Source organism: Liolophura sinensis, chromosome 1 (assembly GCF_032854445.1).
Source record: "Liolophura sinensis isolate JHLJ2023 chromosome 1, CUHK_Ljap_v2, whole genome shotgun sequence".
Taxonomy (NCBI): domain Eukaryota; kingdom Metazoa; phylum Mollusca; class Polyplacophora; order Chitonida; family Chitonidae; genus Liolophura; species Liolophura sinensis.
The window spans coordinates 65,579,351-65,600,947 of NC_088295.1; the positions used below are offsets into that span (position 1 = coordinate 65,579,351).

Here is a 21,597-nt window from a genome sequence, read left to right on the forward strand (position 1 = left end):
AAACCAATACCCAGCAGTGATAAGTGCTTTTAAACAAATTTGTCCGACAAATCCTTGTGAATACAGTATTATTAACGTTTGTTTGATTAAATAACTTCGAATATGCCTCACCTCACATCAATGGATTATGATTTTATGGTGGATGAAAAAATTAATTCAGTAGCAAATCAAAGTCACTGTGAGTAAGTTAGTTTTAATACGGCTTTTCGATTTAAACTACTGCACTGACCTTGACCTTGTCAGTAACATTAGACCACAAGTTTTATGGCGGTCGTACTTCACTCAGAGTGTATTAATTACCGAAGTTTTCTCCGCGTTGATTAGGTCTTCAAGTTTGAAGAATGGGTCGGAAGAGAGAAGAATGGGTCTAAGTGAGGATGCCCTGGTGTCACGAGACAAGCTCCTGACATGACAGCCACGGGAACAAGGATCGCTGACGGATGATTAATTTTGATTGGTGAGTTAATAACAGCTTCATATCACGTGATTTTCCTTACTGGTTGAAAGAGCAGCAAATCCAGATAATACTCCCTTAATATCGGTCCTGTGAGCAACCGTGCTAGGGGTTAGCGGACCCACGGATTGGGACTGACAGATAGCTAACTATCAAACCAGTAAGCGGTGTGTCGAGGGATCTCTCATTGTCATATAACATTGTACCCCCAAATCATCTTCGAATCTATCAGAGCCGTGATCTATGGCGACGCGGAGTTATGAATCATGAAGATCACGCTCGGGGATATTCGCTGATCAGATCGCAATATCCAAACCAAATAATCGATGTTCTTCAGATTGCCTCCACGCCCTCCTTCACTATCTCTCCCCCACCTGCGCACCCATGTACTTTTCCTCGGAATGAAGGCTACCTGATTTTGTCAGAAGAACCGACTGAGATTCATTCATAGCTGATCTCCTTGTTGGGAGCACTAGGTAGCATGCCACGTCACAGAGGGGGAAGCAAGGGAAAGTGTTATCTATTACCCTACAAATAGCATCACTCTTATTTCTGTTCGTGTACACATTTCTTAAGAATTTTCTCACCTCGATAACTTTCAGCAATGGAGCTAATGAGAACTCCGAACTAGCATATTGCTATGCACATGTAAATATATAGTTCTTTTACATGTGTAAAATAGCCAAAGCTTCGCACGGTAGCGCAAAAACAATTGTGCAAAGAATAGCTGATTTGACAGGCCAAGACATCGCAATGGAAGTGAGCCTTTGTACAAAAATTCTCTTTTTCGCTCCATGTATTACTGCTTGAACTTTTCCCTTCAATGTCTCGTAGCTAAACACGTTCCGAATACGGCGATTCATCGGGAAGGCGTTATAATTACCCTCTTTAGGAAAACATACGCGCGTTGTGGTGTCAAAATACTCACATCGGGATGTCAAAATACGTACATCGCGGTGTCAAAATATTGCCCTGAACCTTGCACAGTTGTCGCACAAGTCTAACGCGCTGCTGGGATTGGTCGTTGTCACATCTGGCATCGAAGCATATTAGTTTGCATCTCGTGGCCGTCATTAGGCCAAACTGACAAGAGGACCGGCTTCAGTCACGCAAATAACACATCGCCATAACACAGATCATTTCACCTCTAGCTCTCTTTAATAAGGAAAGGAAACATTCAGTGTGCAGTGAAGTGGAAACACTACGTAGTTAGGTGCCAGTAGAAACGGGAAATAAAAGCTGGCCTGGAAACTGCTCATTAATTTCAATCGTCCATGTTAACACGTGAAATCTCGTGTTAACGGGAAATCTGGCCCGCCGTCGAGGGATCAGACATCAACCTTTCTTAACTTTCCTTTCTGATCACAGACATGATTGCTAAGAAGAAAAATCAAGAGGTTTATGAGAATTCCATTAGAGAGTGAGCATAATAGTGAACACCCGTAACGAGGCGAGGGTTGGGTACTTTTTTCTTATCCGAAGGGGAATAAGAAATAAATATTGTATCGGGTTTCGTCGTTTTGTTGAATACAGTCGCGTAAATGAATGTAAAATGAACTTTGGTTTGATATCTTCTTTTTCTTGAAACCGAGCTTGCCATAAAATTGATTGACACTTAGGCGCGTTGACATATAACTGCACCATGTTTTCCTAATCTAATGAATAGCAATGATGTAAGGAAGAATTTTAATCCTCTCAAGCATTGCATTACAGACGTCTGCACTCTTGCCTTTTCTCCAGAATTTCATCCAGGCACATTCATATAAGTTTCGTAATATAGCAGTGGAAAGTTTACCGACGCACAAAGAAAGCATTAATATTTACATAAAGTCTGTTCAAACTTTTAGCGCATTCAAAATCATTAGGTACCATTGAATGAGTTTAAATTCGGGATTAAAATTTTATTCCTATATCTTCTAAGGTATAAAGACATCTTTGTACGAAATTGTACTAATACGGGCATGATCCTGTAACAATGACTCTCGTGCCCGCCATGATTGGGAACCACAACTTAAAATCACAAGGTCGCAATGACTGGGAGCCCCAAGTCCATGACGACTGTGAACCACAGCTTGAAATCACAAGGTCGCAATGACTGGGAGCCCCAAGTCCGCGACGACTTTGAACCACAGCTTAAAAGCACAAGGCCGCAGTGACTGGGAGCCCCAAGTAAACGACGACTGTGAACCACAGCTTGAAATCACAAGGTCGTAATGACTGGGAGCCCCAAGTCCACGACGACTGTGAACCACAGCTTGAAATCACAAGGTCGCAATGACTGGGAGCCCCAAGTCCACGACGACTGTGAACCTCAATTTGAAATCACAAGGTCGCAATGACTGGGAGACCCAAGTCCACGACGACTGTGAACCACAGCTTGAAATCACAAGGTCGTAATGACTGGGAGCCCAAGTCCACGACGACTGTGAACCTCAATTTGAAATCACAAGGTCGCAATGACTGGGAGCCCCAGGTTCGCGTCGACTGTGAACCACAGCTTGAAAGCACAAGGTCGCAATGACTGGGAGCCCCAAGTCCACGACGACTGTGAACCATAGCTTGAAATCACAAACCCGTGAAGACTGGGAATCCCAAGCCCGCAATGAATTGAAACCGCAACTTGAAACCACAAGCCCACGAATACATAAAGCCATAAAGATGGTTAGGAATCACAAGCCCGCGATGACTTGGAACCACAAGCTCACAAAACCAGGAAAGAAAAAGCTTGAAAGTACAAGCCTGCGATGGCTGAAAATCAAAAGCTCACGACAGTTGAGAATCACAAGCTCACGATGGTTATGAACAAAAACCCTACACTGAATGGGAACCACAAGCTCACATTGACTAGGAACCACAAACTCACTATGACTGGGAACCACAAACTCCCAATGACTGGAAATCATAAGCCCACAATGACTGGGAACCACAAGCTCACATGAAATCATAAGCCCACAATGACTGGGAACCACAAACTCACAATGACTGGGAACCACAGCCTCATAAGGACAAGCTCACATTGACCGTAAATCATAAGCTCACAATAACTGGGAACCACAAGCTCACATTGACTGGAAATCATAAGCCCACAATGACTGAGAACCACAAGCTCATACTGACTTCGAACCACAAGCTCACAATAACTGGGAATCACAAGTTCAGGATGACTGGGAACCTTGACCGGAAAGCCTGACTATAGAGCTCTTGCTTACAATCCTGCTCCAGCTGGGTATAATTTATAGGTAAAAAAGAACTGCCTTCTCTATTGAAGTGTGCTCATTTTATCCACGATCTGCCCACTTTCTTCCAGTCGTTTTGTACAAATGACATATTCTTTGAGTATAGGAAAAGAATCCACCAAGAAAGTCAATAAATTCAGCTTGAAGTTTTTCGGATTGGTTTTTATGTACGACTGTCTTTCTTTTCCCATGAAGCCTGACAGTAGTAGCCGAATACGGTCACAAATTTATTTATCTGTATACTATTTGTATATGTTCTTTGCTTGTTATTTTATGCAGTACTTAAGAATATTTTCACATGTAAGGTTTGAATCCAGTCTCCAAGTTACTCCACATTACACAGATTTGTTATACTAGATCTGAACGGAGCCTACATTTCATCACATCTGTCATTCGTCCAATCGATTTCCTGTTCGCATATTTTGGAAAGAGAAACCGCCTGTTCATTCCACTTCACGCCAAGTAGGTGTTTTGAAACGATGAATTTGAATGGTCTTAAGTTTGATCTCTTCGTTTAAAGGATTTCACATCTATTAAGCTGCAAATGAGTATAGAAAACGATTACTACATCTGACTTTAGGAACATATGACAGGAAGGGTGTGAATAAATGATACCGCTGACTTACCGTCCTGGAGGGTCGCCATTCTGATCAAAGTGGACGTTTTCCTCGCTGTAGCTTGTGAAGGACACGTTCATCAGGTAATCCAGGTATTTGACGCCCTCTATCGGATCCATGGCGGGACACAGCCTGGTTTCCCACCACAAACGTCACGATGCATGTTATGAAGTGCGTACGCCATGGCATATATAGCCTTCACCACAAACCCCAGCTTGGCGTCTTGCTTGAAATCTTTGATGGTTTCATTTCCTACAAACGATTGTTTTTCAACATTAAATAAAACTTAAGTCTATAGACCTATATAATCTAAATTAAGATTGCGCTTCGAACTTGCAAACAATTTGACCTGGAAATCAAACCATTAAAAACATTTTAATTAAATTTTAAGTCTTAAAATAAAATGTGTTAGTAAATCAACGAAGCACTATTTGCCAACCATTTTCTAAACGCCCAATACCTGTACAAAACGCTTTTAAAATAACCTAAAAATTTATGCGGTTTTTGTTGACAATAAATGTCAAAATGCAGTAGAATTCTCGTTTGTAACGACCTTTTCTTGATCAAACAATTGATTTGAAATGTTGAGAACCTGAGAATGGATAAGCGATGATAAAATAAGACCCCATTAATCATGAAGAACTGATGGCCGTAACAACGTTAATTTCAGTGCTGTAGCGCACCAATGCATTAGCTGTGCAAAGCCATGCCTCAATAAGGCTTTCGCAGAATCTGCCGACTTGTGACTAATATCGCGTTAACAAGGCTTAACGAAAAAACAGAGCTTCGTAGTTTTTATCATTCTTTCCTAAAACCACGTAATTATTCCTAACTGATGCAGAAGGATTATCAGGTTTAGCTTCCAACGTTTCGGCTAGTAACAAAATATTGTCACCTAAGAAGTGTTCTGAGGACAAAATGTGTCAAGCTGACAAAAATATAAAATGTTTTGAAACGTGAGATCTTTATCCATACGTAATCCTCGGACTGGATCCGATGGGTTTCATTAAGAGCACTTGAGCCGGCAGTGTTATGCAACACACGAAATATGACAGCTTAAGTAAAGCGTCATCTACAGCTGTATTTAATCTCATCCCTGCGTCAGGGAAGTTCAACGAAATCCCAGCGCCTTAACCACGCGATTAGACAGACGCCTTTTTCCGGGAAGCGTTTCAGAGCTCTACATAGCAGTATGTAGTTAACTCAGATCAAAAATGCTCCAAAACTCGTTGTAAAAAGTTGTACCATTGCAGAGGTTTTCTCAGCGGCAGAATATATCTCTTATGTAGCAAATTCGTAATGTGTGGTTTGTGAGGGTGACATGCTTCAGCTTCCGACCTTTTCTTGTCCATACTCTTTAAGATATGCACGTATGTATGAATGTATGCTTCGTACTTAACAATTTGGAGTCAGGTGACAACGAGGATTCACTAGGTGTGTGTACATATACAGTGTCTTTTTTGTGGCAGGGCGAGTCCATGTCCTCAAAGTGCTGCCGCCACTAAATAATCATTACAAAGACACCAGACGTGACACCACCCCCAGTCAGATTATACTGACACCTACATCTTCCATCGTTCTAACCTCTCAGTGCTGAGCACAAAGCCAGATAGCAAAAAGTACAATTTTTAAAGTCTTTGCTATGTCCTGATCCTTGTTTGATCCGAAGTCTCCCATCTTCGACGCTGACGCTTTAACCCTTAGGCCACCAATGTGGGCCCAAGTGAGAAAATGCCACATCATTGATTGACTGATTGATTGTCTGCAGAGTGTAACATAGTGTTCGTTTATAGTACACCTAAGCGTGTTAATTTATATATGACATATTTTATTCCTATATATATAAATTTATATTGAAATTACAACATTTTGTAATCACTTTGTGCTAAATGCTGAACACTTTGGAAAGTGCTGAACTGCCACCAATGGTTCCCTCCCTCACCACTGCCGAAATCATGCATGTATCGAAATTACATATAAAAGATTTGTAGCGTAGAGATTAAAAAAAAGAGCAGCCACGATTGTGTGATAGTTGGCAAACAGTAACACCTAACCTGTGTTGGGTTTTATTCTAATTCTTCATGTTAATGCTTAATTAGTAGCAAATCGCACGCTAAAATTGAAAAAAATATTTTAGGTGCCTTTAAGATAAGAGTCAATTATTATCGTAGTAATAGTATGCGTCATGGTAAAAAAAAAACAAGGACTTTTGAATACCAGTATATAGCCTCCGTGGTGTTGCTGTGAAACAAATAAAACAGAGAGTGGGTCTGGGTAAAATCTTTCGAGTACAAGTCATTTCCAGAATACACCTCTTGTCCTCGGATTAAGTGCTATTTCTTACCTGTGCATGGCATGGAATAGGTGAAATCCTGGTCAGGTCCCGGAAGGTAGCAAGAAAATTTCTGTTGCCAAAACTCTCGAAACCAAGGATTTCTGATGTTACTATGAGGGCGTAAGGACAGAAACTTTTTATCAAAACTCTCCAGAATTGGTGAATGGAGCTTGATGGAAATTCCTCCGACAGCCTCTTCTTCAATTCCTGACACAACATCAGGTCTATCAGCCCACCCGTCGCTGCACATAATAAAAGAAATGTAACACAATAAGAACCCTCTGTCCTGGATCTCATTAGAAATATGAAACCGAAAATTTGTTTTATTCTTGTGTGCGGCTAAAAACGTTCCAAATCATCCCGAATGACAATTTCTAAGTTACACGCAAGTCAAAACAGGAAACATTTTATTCTTGTGAAAAGAAATTGTGAAATAGACCTGGGGAATATTTTCGTGCTTCGACTTTGAAATCGGATTTGCGTTACGAGACTGGAATGTCTCTAAATACTGTCTAACATTATTCAAAACCTATGATTGTCTTTTTTGGGACACAGACTTATCGGATACATATATTTGCAAAGCAGTTGTTGTCAGTTTTTGTGTTGGAAATGGGCGATGGAAATGAGTCTTGCAAATGAGTGGTACAGATGGGTATTGGAGCTGGATGTTAGAAATGGGTGCTGTAAATGGGTGTTTCAAATGGGTTTTGCAAAATAATGATTGTTAGGGAGTGAAGGGAAAGGATGGTGGAGATGGGCGTTGAAGATGGGTTGTAGAAATAGGTGTTGGAAATTGGAAATGTGTTTTGGGTATTGGAGATGGGTATTTGAAATGAATGCTGAAGACAGGTGTAGGGAATCGTACATAGCGTTTAGATAGAGTCACTGATATGTTCATTATAGACGCAGATCAGTATGAGTGACGCCAAAATTTATGTATATAACAAGATACGTTTGTAGTTTTATCAGCTTCAACATAACACAAAAATGCACATGGAACTTCTATTAACATTGAGGAAAAGGTAGATCGTGAAACGTATCATTTAACCCTTACCCGTCATATTTAATCCTGCAGATGTAACTTTCCAGTGTCTTAAATTGAACTGATAATTTGTATTTCTTGCAGAATTGCCTTTCTTCATGGTTAGTTAGCCTGTACGTGTATACGTCACATGTTATGTTTACGTCGCTTGACGACTATATATTTACGGACGTCTATGCTATAAAAGATAAAAGACCTACTGAAGCCAGTATTGATTGATGTCTCCTTCAATCGATTTAAATTCACACATGCGTGTACAGATTGAGGTCCCTTGTGACTGAACACTGTACTCACAGACATCCAAAACGAGAGGCGTTTACTATTATTGACACTTATCTGAACAGACGCCAATACAGACAGACGCCTTTATAATGAACAGCGCTTATGTTGGCCGAAGTGTATATTAGCGGTTACGTATACTGACCTGCCGATGATAAGGAAGTGACCCACGGAGCGCTGTCTGCGGGTGGCCTCAAATAGCCTCCGGATGGTCATTCCTTCACAGAAACATATGACAACACGAGCATTGGATACGGATTTCAGGTTCTTCACCACTTCGTCAAAAGACTCGTTGGGCCCGTTGCTGGACACCTGGTCACTGGTGGCGATACACAATCCTTCTTCCTTGGCCAGTTTCTTGAAAACCTCAATCCCGCTGGCGCCATAGTTACCTTCAAAAAGAACGAGGGGTATTTTTTTGTTAATGAAAGACATTAAATACCTTGGGTGCTTTTACCAGAATTCAAAGGCACAACAAGCATTTCATTTGCATTTCCTTGCCAGCTGTAAACTGTCATTACATAAAGTGGTTTTCTCATGCTCGGTCACCAACAAATAAAACTACTATCTGTGTCATACCATATGTATCCCACCGACTCTTGCATTATCTCTAATCACTGAAAACAGCAATATTGTGAGCAAAAGGCACAAAATGTCCGAACATTTTAACAAATAATGCACATATACGGTTTCCTGAGCTCCTCCACCTTGCTGCATTTTAATTATTCCATAAAAAATACCGCACATAAGCATTTTTAAATCAAAAGGCTCCATCTCCTAACATCTGAGTGCGCTAGAAATACAGACACACCATCGGCAAGTCTTATACTGCATCATCCTTCTGTTACTTTTAAAATTCTGCTCTTTGATGATCCGAATATGACGGATTACACAAGATTGGCCGGTGATTGGACCGTTAGATTTATTTATTTATTTGATTTGTGTTTTACGCCGTGTTCAAGAATATTTCACCTATAGAACTGCAGCCAGCATTATGGTGGGAGGGAACCGGGCAAAGCCCGGGAGAAACCCACGACCATCCGCTACTCGCTGCCAGATCATCTCACGTGCTGGTGGAGAAAATAATTAGACATTACGACGCAAAACAATGGAATAGACAGAAAACCAAAGATGTAATGGTAATGCAAGAAAAATGCAGAACATACAGCGCCTTATTAATTATATCTCAAATTTAGAGAACGTTGTGTTACATCATACATTCAAAAAAAAACTTGTTGACTGCAAAATATGATGTCAAAAAGCTCTACATGCGATGGTTACAATGCACTAAGCATTTAGAAGAACGAAGCCAAAAGGCTCTTTATATGCTCTAATAGACTTATAATTAACCGCATAAAATATTTCAAAATTTCACATAAACACTACAAATTCTTCAGACGTTTGGCACACCCGATTAATATTACAAATCCAAGAACAGTGTACACGGTAGGATTACTCTTGCTTTTCTGTTATCTATTAACGTTTAAATTATAAATAAAGGTCTAGCCGTCCGATTTTCACCGTTTTTCATGGTTTAACAGATGGTGCGTGAAATATTAACAAGCGCCCAGACAGAGCTTTTATACTAAAAAAAAATACCAAAAATATCAGGAGAATTTCCAGAAAACAAATCAGTCATACGAGATGATACCACGACAAAATACCACTCTGGTTCAGGTTTGTCTACTTGAGACATAGACTGATATAAGCTTGGATAATGATTTTCATATCAATTTATATCAGCCTGGCGATCCTTAACATAAATGACCGGACCAGCTTTACGGCGTATTGAGTGACTTTTACGAGGCTAGCTTGACGGCCCATTAGCGAGAGTATCCGGCGATATCCGTTATCACATTGTGGCCTTCCTTTTACTTATTAGAAGTCTCATACCCGTTCCCGAGGTAACCGTAGCATTATGCCCTTTAAATTAGACAGTTTATTGCACAATGCGTCGGTAAGATAAGAGCATTGTATTATCTATCACATACTTGCTCGTGCTTTACATAAAGGTATTTGTTCGACTGGACCGACGTCCCGATAGACAGCGTCTTCTCTGTATTACATAACGACCATAAACCTTAGTAAACCAGGGCTGCTCATGGACCCTCTGTAAGAACAGCGATCTGCCATCCTGGAAGCCTAGTTTACCATGGAGATAAATGTCAAGGCTGTTTCTGGACAAATTGCCGGGGCCGCACCATGGTTAACACTAATCACATGTACAACCTGGTTATGTACAATCTTTCATTTCGCCTCGATGAATCTACCGATTCTCACATAGCCATAAAGTTGATACGGCCACTAAACTACCTACATGTGTAGTTTTTACATGTACCCCATATCGCTTGAAAGCTTTTAATGCTTGATTGCTTACAGATGCTGTCCCAAACGTCTCGAATGCGTGTATAAACGTGATATGATATAAACCATATACAATAAACAGCGATTAAATAAAATCCAGCTGACACGTGAAGTCGAGTGGAACAATTCTTAACAATACGTAACGGGATAACGGTAGAGGTAGCTGCGTCTCAGAAAGAAATACGCTGCATGTTAAAAAAAGAAAAACACTATCAGGTTTGTCAGTGAAGACGTTTTTCCATTAACAGTTATACCCTTAACTTCATTAATCCACTTCAGGAACAGAAACTACCTTGAACTATTAAATTAGCATAAAAAAATCACGGAATGTTTAAAATAACTACAGCTGCAACAAAACATTGTCAATAAGTCTTAGAAAACTACTCCACAATAATTTGTAATCTCTAAATTCATCGCTGAACAGGGGAGTTTTGTGTTCGAGGTCTTTTTTTCGGTAAAAACAAGGTAAAAATAGCCCTCCTCTATCATGTGACATTTAAAATATTAGGCAACCTTTGTGGGCATTTCTTTACTGATCACTTGTCTCACTGTATTGCAGTCACAAATGACACCCCTTTCTTTTAGAAACTTCCAAAGGTCGCAAACGTTCAGCTCTTCAATTTTCTCCAGAGTTTGCGAAACTTTTTTTCAAACGCCCATGTTATAGTAAATGTGATCCTGCTATAGATGCCTAATATTTTTGACAGGTTGCATCATACAACAGGACTTTTTTTTTCCTTTAGCAGTAAAAAAATTCGAACTCGAAACTCCCCTATTGAAGATGTCCATATTCTTCTTGGCAATTGTAGACGGACTTTCTCGACATTAATGTAACGAGATTCCCGGGTGTAATGTCCTATCTCCAGAGACGTAGCCAGTGTATTCTAATAAACCGTCCAATACGCGGTCGCATTGCTCTTTTGTCCGCTGACTTGTGGTCTTGTTGAAATTCATTGGGAATCACTAGTCTCCCGCCAATATGACCTACAACTGAGTCAGAACTGCGAGTGGAAATCTTTGCGTCACAACTGGGAGAGTTCATCAGCATTTTTGCGAAATCTGGGGGTCTATTCTGGGCAAAATGGCTTCATGCACCTATACAAGTGACCGCTAACAAACAGCATTGTGTACATTTAAAAACAAGCATGGCGCACAAACATCCAGACTAATATAGACACAGTCTAAGACGTTAAAAAGATACGTCTCTCTTTGTACAAATGATTGGTAATTAGATATTTATTTGATTGCTTTGTAAACAGCTTTACAAAGCAATCAAATAAATATCTAACTACCAATCAGACTATCACGAGAGAGAAGAATGAATTTCCCATCTTAACCGTAGTGCCCGGAGCACATTTCCGTCTTTGCAAATATAATTTTTATAATTTCCCATATGAGATTTTCACCCTGTATATGCTATATATTTGTGGAAGTGATCTTTAATAATCGCCATGAGAAACATTTTCCTGTCCGAGCGGCCCCTACCCAACCTTTTATTCATTTACACTAGCTCTTATTTATTTATTTGTTTATTTATTTATTTGATTGTCGTTTCACTCCGTACTCAAGCATATTTCATCATACAACGGTGCCCTGCACTATGGTGGGAGGAAATCGAGCAGAGCTCACGACCGTCCATACACCAGCTCTTCACGAAACATGAAACATTTTGTCGTCATCTTTTGAATAGGTTCTGTGACGCCTTATATATATTTTGGATTCGTCAAGACTCGAGGAGATTCATAACTGAAAAATCTTATCGATACCATTGTCAGGAAAAAATTATAGTCTGTCTGAAACCTTATTGATTTTAGTGGCGCGCATTAATCCGCTGGAATTCATCGTTCCGAAATGATATGGCGAAACTCAGTTCATGTTGGCGTGATGATAATTGTGAGGCCGCGGTCTTTTCCCCGGCACGCTCTGGAGACAAAGGTTCTGGACATGATAGCACGAGACATTTCCTTAGTATGGTTCTTAAATCAATTACATCGAAATGACTGGCGTGAGTTACTGATGCTCAGACTGAAGGTAAATCTAGTAATTTACACGATAATACTGTACTAGCATGAACTATACTGAAACACGCACTGTGTACATTTAAACACAAGCATACCGCACAAACATCCAGACTAATATAGACACAGTCTAAGACGTTAAAAAGATACGTCTGCCTTTGGGTTAGTTAATTCTTTCACTAATAGACAGGTTTCAGCATTGTGGGTTTCTTTAAGTATATAGGTAAATCAAAACTTTGCCTTGGTTTTTTTTCTACAAGTTATGTGAAGTTAGCTTTAAGTGAAAGAGGCTGATTGAGGCCGAAATCATTCATTCAAATGAGATGCTTCATTTCATATTACTCCTTGCTTTCTACGTCTACGACGTTAAACCCAAAGGACTCATTCAATAGTGTCTTTGGCAGAAAATGCGGTAGTTTCACTTTTTTCATCAATGTGTTTTATTCGATTTGTTCTAGTCTGAGACCCGCTTCAAGCCCAACTTTAACTGCCCGTGTTCCGGAAAGATTCTAGTAAAAACCCCATTGCCTATCTTCGCTGAGAGAAGGCACTAGAGTCAGGACGCGTCGTCTTAAACAGTCCTATTAAGCTGACCATTCCGTCTGCGGGGAAAATGATGGGAAATGTGCGTTTGTGGCGGTCGATAGTTGATGGAAGACGGTGCCTCAAGCCAACAAGACGCATGCGGGCGAGTCAGGTACGCCGGACTCACTCAGGCGGAACCCGCCCATTTGACCGGCCTCGCAGAAACAATCACTATTGTTAACTTAGTCGGAATCAATGGTAGAAAATCGCCTAAAAGTCGGTTAACATGTTAGAGTGTAAGGATAGGCGTAATCAAGGCCGTTCTTTGATCCGAAACATTTGCTGCCCGAAACTCAAGCCCGATATATATATAGCCTACGTTTAATTACACTTGGCGACTGTTTAACGCTGGCTATATTACCATTGGCATTCCCTGTTCTATCCAACAGTGAGGTAAACGACGACACTTGCGAGTAATCAGAAGTAATTAAGACGTTGTCGCAAAGCAATGGTTTCCCCCAGACAAGGGTATAAATACTATCGCATTTCCGTTCAATCATCATCATCAGCCCATAATGGGCCAACTCCGGTGTTTGAAGGCTTCGTTAGGACCAATTCCGGCACGCTATCCACATCAAGGTAACCACCTAATGATACCGCCGTCGATGAGGGGCACCCGCAACCAACATTTCACGCAATACAAAGAAAATTGCTGGGATGTTAGCATAGGTCTATATGTTCAGCGTCCCAGCAGAAATCACAGAGCCTGGAATAGGAGGCCTTAAGATAATGTCCTCCCATGTGTTGGAATTACAAAAGCGCAAAAAGAAAAACATAAATTTTAGGAGAATTTACTGTGGATGACATCAAAAATGAAAATAACAATGCTACCTACAAACAGCCTGATACCACATCCATGCTTCAAATTTGGTCAAATTTCATCGTAGCCCGAATTTCCATCATAACTTTACACATATTCATTTGAGATTTCAGAGTAGTTTTATAAATCTGTGTATGTTAGAAGAGGGAAATCATTACAGTTGGCTGCAATTTGTCCATTGCACTCATTTAAAAAAATGAATGATTATGGCTTTACGCCACATCATGCTAATTTAAAGTAAGAAAAATTTGCTGCACGGAATATATGTGTGTAACGTGGTTTTGGTTCAGAGGTATTTATATTGTAGAATGAGTTATTGAATGACTGAATTCCTGTCATGATGGAATAAAGCTATGGCACGGAATGACATTATCTTAGTGATGAAATCACTGCATTTTATCATTGCATGCAGAATTAATGTCTTTGTTGTGGGATTAATATGGTGGAAATCACGACATGTGTCTGTATTTCCCTGTATGCAGGATGCATTTCAGAAATCCTGTTCCACACTTATAGCATTGCTGATTGATAACATAGCTGTCATAATACAACTACTGCAGTGTTGCCATTCCTATCTGACTTCTATGTGTCAGCTGACAAGGCGAACAGTGCGCTTGGCGTAACGTTATTTCACTGAAACCCCAGTCGCAGTCGAAAAGAAGTCATCAAAATGCCATCTTTGATTGTTCTCTCTCTCTGTCCTATCATTTTCGAGGAAATTCCTTATATTGATGTCTGCTGAAGACAGAAGCATTTAAATTTGTTGACAATCGATGTTAATTTTTTAGGTTACCTAGCCACGACGGGTTTTTTTTGTGGAAACAAGGCCTATTGATCAACAGACTGAGCTCATAAACGCCCAAATCAATTCTCAATAATCTGCTAAAATAATGCGAATAAAATGATCTTTGAACTGCACAGTTCGGTTTAGTCATGTTGGATAAAAAATTACAGGTCATTTAATTGCTTTCTCATCCCAAGCTATACCCCTTCCCCTCCTTCGGCCCGCGTCATTCCAATGCACCCTTCCCAGTGCCACCTCAACCCACTTGCTTCTGTAGAGATGCCCAAACAGTCACTGCCAGGCGCTTCAGCCAATGGCCATGCTCAATACTCAACTCTCTCTTCATGTAATTATACACTTGCCAGTAATTGAGTCGACAAAATGGGGTGTTTCCTGTGAGTGAATTTCGAGAGCCACACACAGCATATAGACAAAATGTTATTAATAAGAGCGCTACCCTAAGCTATGTACTGGTCGTTAACGCCCCAGGAGCCATCGTGGACGAAGAACACGTGCCCTGGATTCCAGGAATGGAAGGATAAATCTGGTTGTTTGTCTAGAACATCGCGTCTTTCCAACATCGTTGAAAACTGTTGACTGCTTGTCTTTGAATGACCCTGTTCTAATTTCGTACTTAATCTACTTTATTAGTTATTGTGGTAAACGTCGTTTTGGGAATTGGCCTTGTGATTATTGTCCTGGAGCGTTCATCTTGGTTGACAGCTGGTATACGAATGTCTGTTTCGACTGTGTTTCTCTGCGGCCGTACATGGGAAGGTTTATCAGTAACTTGCGGATGTTCGTGGGTTTCCCCGGGGTTCTGCCCGGTTTTCACCCACCATAATGCTGGCCGCCGTCGTATAAGTGAACTATTGTTGAGCACTTTGTAAAATTTATTTCCTCTGCATGAATATGCCTTCGTGGATGTCATTCATGTAAGGTACAATGTTAGCATCGTTCCTTCGCAAATGAAACTTAGACCTGTAACATGTGAGTTAAGTACGCGAGTAATAATTTACTAAGGCCTAAGAGCAAAGCTGAGATTCCACGTGTTCCTTGCCCAGTTCCATGCAACAACGAGTCATGTTACAGTCATCCCTAAATCTGGTACTGGTATACCAGTTAAGTTTTACCTCATTATAACCAGGTACAGGTTTTAAGCTATTTAATAGCTTTGTAATAGTTCCAACCAAGCGGGTAACCTTTCTCGCTATGTAGTTCCTCTCAAGGTGATGGAGTTTGGTATCGAATTACTCATTTTTTGCAAAAGAATAAGGAATGAACAGTTTTGTTTAGACATAACATATTAACCTTAGACCCAAACGGACATACATTACAAGTAGGCAAGTAAAGTAGTTTGATTTTACAGTACATGTAGTTCCATTCAAACTGGTTGTATACATCGACTATTTGAAATATGTTGGTTTTACAGGGTCCAAATATGTTAGATTTTGAAATGGAAAAAGTTAAACTCACTACAACTGAGTCCGAAAAGAGTTTTATTTTACAGTGGTCTATAGGAGGCTGACAAACAAGCTGTGCTTAGCGAGGACTATTACGGAAGTTCGAAATAGGTTGATTCTCAAGCGATACAAATCAAATTGGATTTGCAGTGGTTTTAACCAACGTTGATTTGACTGTAACCCAACATATTGATGATAATGTAGCTGTAAGGTGTACTGGAGTAACATCACCAAACGTCAACACATCTGACTACACATATCACGGATGTTCTTTAATTAAACTGATTATGACAGACGACAGACAAACCGTTTCCAAAGATCTGCTCTCCTCATTTCCATACCTCTCTTGCCGTCTGTCTGCGCGCATGCGTCATTATGCCTGTCAGCCTTTCTTTGTGTTTCTCTAGTTGCGCGTTTCCTCTATGGTGATATATCTCAATATCCCATATGGATGTTGGCAGCTGAACAGTTAAAGTATGGCTGCTTTTGACGGACGTGGCGAGCGGGCTTTAACAGAGGCCACACATATCATACTAGTAGTCTTCGTACGTTTTCATGCCCATTGCCTCTCTGCTCAGTCGACTCCCTTTGCGCTGTCAGATATAACACAAGACTCGGATGAATGTATACAACAAAGGTTTCTAGCCTGCTGCCCTCTTTGATTGCGTGCGGGGTGTAATATTAGGTCCAGAAAATAAAGCTGGAAAGGGAGAAATGTGCACTGGTGCGCTTGATGCAATAGAACGGTACATCTAGATCTTCGCCATAAGCCAATACTTGTCGGGTTAGATGAAATATATGAAATGCATGGCTCTACACTCAGCGTCACATCAAAACCGACAGCTGTTCAGTGGGATCAATTACAAACACGCCGACGACGCATAAATATATTCAAAACTCCACAGGCCAAAAAAAATATACTTCGATCCTTTCATCAGCAGACATTAATTGAAATCCTAGCCTTTCGTATGATGTTAAACAAGTAGTGCTAATCTAGCAAATGCATGAAACATCCGGAAGGTGCAAATACCTTTTTAATCACATGCAAAAAACACACTGGTGCAAGTGCACAGATAAATACCGTGATGAAGCCCATTTCTCAATTTACTGATCTCTTCATACAATTTAGCATACATCCACAAAAGAGGTAACTGACGAAAGGCATTCTATTTCTACCCTCTGGCTTATAGAAAAGCTAAGTGTCGACAGCAAAAATGAGCTTATTAATCCTCTATGAGAGAAACAACTAAGCTATTTAAACACAACGAAACACTGAAGGTATATTATAATGTTAATAGAAACTAGCGACTTTGTAACTTGACATTCACACAGGAATGCCATCTTAAAATACCCTTTATATGTGGAAATGCAAACACGCAAGGCATTTACTAAGAAGTATTACTAGAACAAACACACCACACTTCAAAGTATTACGACTACCATCGGTTGAAGATACGAAATAACTTGCTTTGTTAGGAAGATATGTGTACCAGCTTTTCTATATTTGTTATCTCTCTGCCGTTTCCATTGCATTACTTTAAGTGTTAGCATATATTTTACTGCCATATTTTTGTCAACCAATTAGTTCTCGTTCACGGAAATAAATGAATACCCAATCAATTTTTTTACATCAGGTTTTTTACACTCGGAGTTTCAAAATGTGTCGATTGTAAGCTTGGCGCAAGGCATTTTTAGTCCACCTTTGCATTCCTAGTAATTCTTTAGAATGTATAACTACATTTCATAATAACAGTAGTCTTTTCAGATACATGTACCGCGTGATAAAGACAAGATAATTTTATTCTTTTGTCAGTATTTGAATTGGTACATACATTATACAGAACACCGGCTTATCGCATTAAACTACATGGTACCCCCAAAGAAAGACAGATACACATGCTGTTGAATTAATAATCGACCAATGTTCACTGTTGACATTCTGGTTCAAATCAAGTCACCGTTCTGCTGCATAATGGTTGCAACGGGCTGCCATAAAAATTTATCACCGAATAATTAACGATATATACTGGGCTTCTTAAGAAAAGCGGATCTTCCTGTTGGACGGGTTAAAGACCCGCGATTGTTATTAAGGATGATGATCAGTGTTTTGATGCCGGTTGTAATCAGCCATTTATAGAGCTGAACTTGCCATCTTGACTCGCGATATCATCAACAGTTAGTGATCAGACTTCAGAACACCCACAAACACCCCGGATTACCGCTGAAAAAAGCAACCTTCAAACAATTTTTATGTTTGAGCGGGATTGTTGGAGGATTTTGACCTCAGACTGAGGCATAGTGAAGGACCTGTTTAGAGATCTGTACTCTATTTCTACGTTTCCTTGTCGTTTTGAATGACTTTTACAGCTCTGGATGGGCAGTGCTTTTAAGCAATATCCATGTGCCCCATGCGAGGGTTAAAAATAATTAGTTGAAAATCGCGACATTCTGGAGATGGTCCTCACTCTCTTATCGCGTTTCCAACGAAGTGTGTAAGCCATATATTTTTCGTGTTAAAAACGAAAAATATATGGCTTACACACGCCGGCTTTTACAAATACCACTGAAAGAAATCAGCGCCCATGTGGTATCATATAACTGTAGATCAGGCTTAGCAAGAGAATACACAGGTGTATTTAAGGCAAAAAAAAAAAAAAAACACTTACGTGAACGATGTGTCATTTGGGAGACTATGCATTGAACACTGTCCAGAATCGATTTATTTCCTTTCATTTTTTTTTCAAACCAATAGAATGTATTTGAAATTTTGGTTATACGGTGGATATTCAGAGCACATTGTGGCGTCCGTTTTTTTAAACTCAACACACACACAGAGTGCCAGATTCTATCATTCAAAATGCATGTACATATAGATCTATGATTTAATACAGTCTTCAAATGGACCTTCAAACGGACTTCCAAGTACACAATATGGATATGACGTCACTGATACCCTCTGGGCCATTACAGATCCATTTCATTCGGTTGCAAAAATTCCAAAAAAAATAATAAACAGAATTAGAATTATTTTCCTGGACAGTGTATAATGGTATTTCACCTGATATATATTTCATTTTAGTGTTTTTTTTTTCTTTATTTCGGCAAAGGTTGACATTTAAGGCCTTGGACACAGCGATTTAGTTTCATTTTCATATCTAATATACACATGGCACTGATCCTATTTGTGCCTCCAAACCTATATGTGTAGATATACCTTAAAAGAAGTGTTTGGACTTTGAAGTTAACTTTAAAAACCTGATTTGATAGGACTGCAATTATATACGACATCAAACACAATGCACAGGTTAATGAACATAACAGTGATATTACCCTGTCACTAAATGCTGGAATTGGAATCAAAATTCATAAATATATTTAAAAATTTCCTGCTGATTTTTACTTGAGAGTCACTTTTCTAAGCTGCCTGTGTCTGAACAGACTCGTCAGTAGCATTATGATGAACAGATGTTGTAAAACAGTTTCAAGTGTAGACATTGTGCTTTTTGTAGTCTTATAGACACACAGATACATCTTTACGTTTTAAAGTATGACGAAAAGATATATTTCTTTCACATTAAGATAGGTAGAATTAATTGCGAGTCTCATGAATATCACATATGTACGTGCTATATGGTGGGCATTTAACTAGGAACACAGTCGTGTGTCACATAAAATTGGATTTTATGAGAAATAACAAGAAAAAGAAGAACCAAGGTAAATCGATTTATTATCAACACGATTTACGATTGTAAACTAACACAAATAACAATGAAATTTCCTGGACAACGGGTTTTTTTTTTTTTTTCGTTTTTGGGTGTTTGGACATAAATGTGATACTGGAAAAGGTAATTTATTTCAGCAAGAGTAATAAGGTTATATGCGGAATATGTCAAATGAATGCTCACGGCAACATGTTGAAACCATGCCTACTTAATTCACTCTAACATTGTTAAATGCCATTACAATCGACTTGCGTTTAATTCCATTACCGTGGCTCGGAGAAAGGTGTAGGAAATTTGGCAGTTATTTATCCGTTTATGGTGTATTAAATAAAACTAGGTCGGTCTGGTAGAGATGGAATATTCACGTCCAAATGTGTAATATAAGGAGTTATTAAAAACCTGAAACATGACAAATGGCACGAAAACGGAATCAGCGCAAAGCTATGAAAAAAAATGTTTATGTTTCATGAAACTACATTCTCGGTTGTCAAGAAAACTGACAAATTCAGAGGCATACTTAAACAGGCAAGTTAAGCAGCGAAGCAGAAAAGTATCTGTAGGATTGAGATGAGTCAAACTTGACGAGCGGTTCGGCTGGCTAGGCAACTGGAAATTCCACACGGCTTAACCCTCATGAATTTGTTTGCACACTAAGATCAATGTGGTAGTAAGGTTTACGGAAAACCCAAGGATTACACTGGTAATGGAAAAGCCATTAGCATAATTGGTACTTTTAAAAATCATTATGTAAATTAAATTTACAGTACAGGGTAGAGAAATTTAAAAGGACAGTGAGTAAAAAACTGACAGTTCAAATCCAGACTGCGTACAGAGTTTAGAAACATGGAGCGAGTGAGAGTGAAAAATCGACAGTTGAAATGCAATAATTGTTTCTTACCTTCGGTGTGAACGATGGAAATGTAGGTCCAGTTATATTTCAGGACAATATCCAACATTGCTTTGGCCTGGTAACGGTCCGGTGGGACAACACGCACAAAATACTTATACAAAGATTTGTCACTGAGATCCATACTGGTAGCCGAATATCCGATCTGAGGGATGTTGAAAATCTGGAGGAGATTTTGAACTTGTATAGAGCTGGCGCTGGACCCCGGACCGATAAGTCCGGCAATAGGCTTGTTTCTTTTGCGGGAACATTCTTCTTGGTTGGATCTGTTTCCAAACTCTTGCACCTCCAAACTGGCGATCGAGTCCTTGATGAAGTCAATGCTGTTTTCTAAAGCGATCGGGGAATACCAGCAGGAATCTCGGATGTCGCAACCGAGTTGAATACCTGGTAAGATATTCTCATCCTCGTTGATGTCGTCCAGTACGAGGAAGAACATTTCTATCCTGTGCATACCGTACTGTTCCCAAATTTTCCCACATGTCCTAGTGTAGGCCTCCCTTTGTGAAGGGGCATAATGAACAGGAAACAGTGCACCGAGGTATATATCTCCCGTAATCCGTGCCGTCCTCTTCTTGGTCACTCTGAATTCACCGTCGGACGTCAGACCAACATCCAGAATAAATACCATCATCCACAGGACAGAAACAAAGCGCGAAACTCTTGCTCCCTCCATACTCTTTCCATCTTTTTTAACGCTTACACCGAGGAACAAAGCTCTTCGACCCGCAGAGAGTAGCAGGCGTCATGGGGAACATCGCTCTCCTGTCAAAGGCTGTCGTAACGCAGAAACAGACGACCCATAAATGAAAAGGTGGTGAGGGGACCAAGAAGTGGCTGTCATCCCAGACGCTCTGGGCTCTTGTAAAACGCCTTTAAGCTCCCCGAGGAGGTCGAAAGGTGTTCCCTGCTGTGCTACTGGCGATTTATTAGCCTGCCCATTAGTCGTACATCGCTGATACCTCCCATCC

At 40.0% G+C, this 21,597-nt stretch overlaps 1 protein-coding gene across 1 annotated transcript in view; it reads right to left on the reverse strand.

Annotated features, from left to right (window-relative positions):
- The window catches only part of LOC135482369 (metabotropic glutamate receptor 1-like), a 32,414-nt gene extending 11,073 nt beyond the window's left edge, over nucleotides 1–21,341 (reverse strand). Inside the window, 5 exon segments of the mRNA XM_064762319.1 lie at nucleotides 4,317–4,437; nucleotides 4,440–4,559; nucleotides 6,652–6,884; nucleotides 8,109–8,355; nucleotides 20,618–21,341. Coding sequence (XP_064618389.1) covers nucleotides 4,317–4,437; nucleotides 4,440–4,559; nucleotides 6,652–6,884; nucleotides 8,109–8,355; nucleotides 20,618–21,302 — 1,406 coding nt within the window. The 5' untranslated portion in view covers nucleotides 21,303–21,341.
- Between the last annotated feature and the right edge of the window lie 256 nt (nucleotides 21,342–21,597).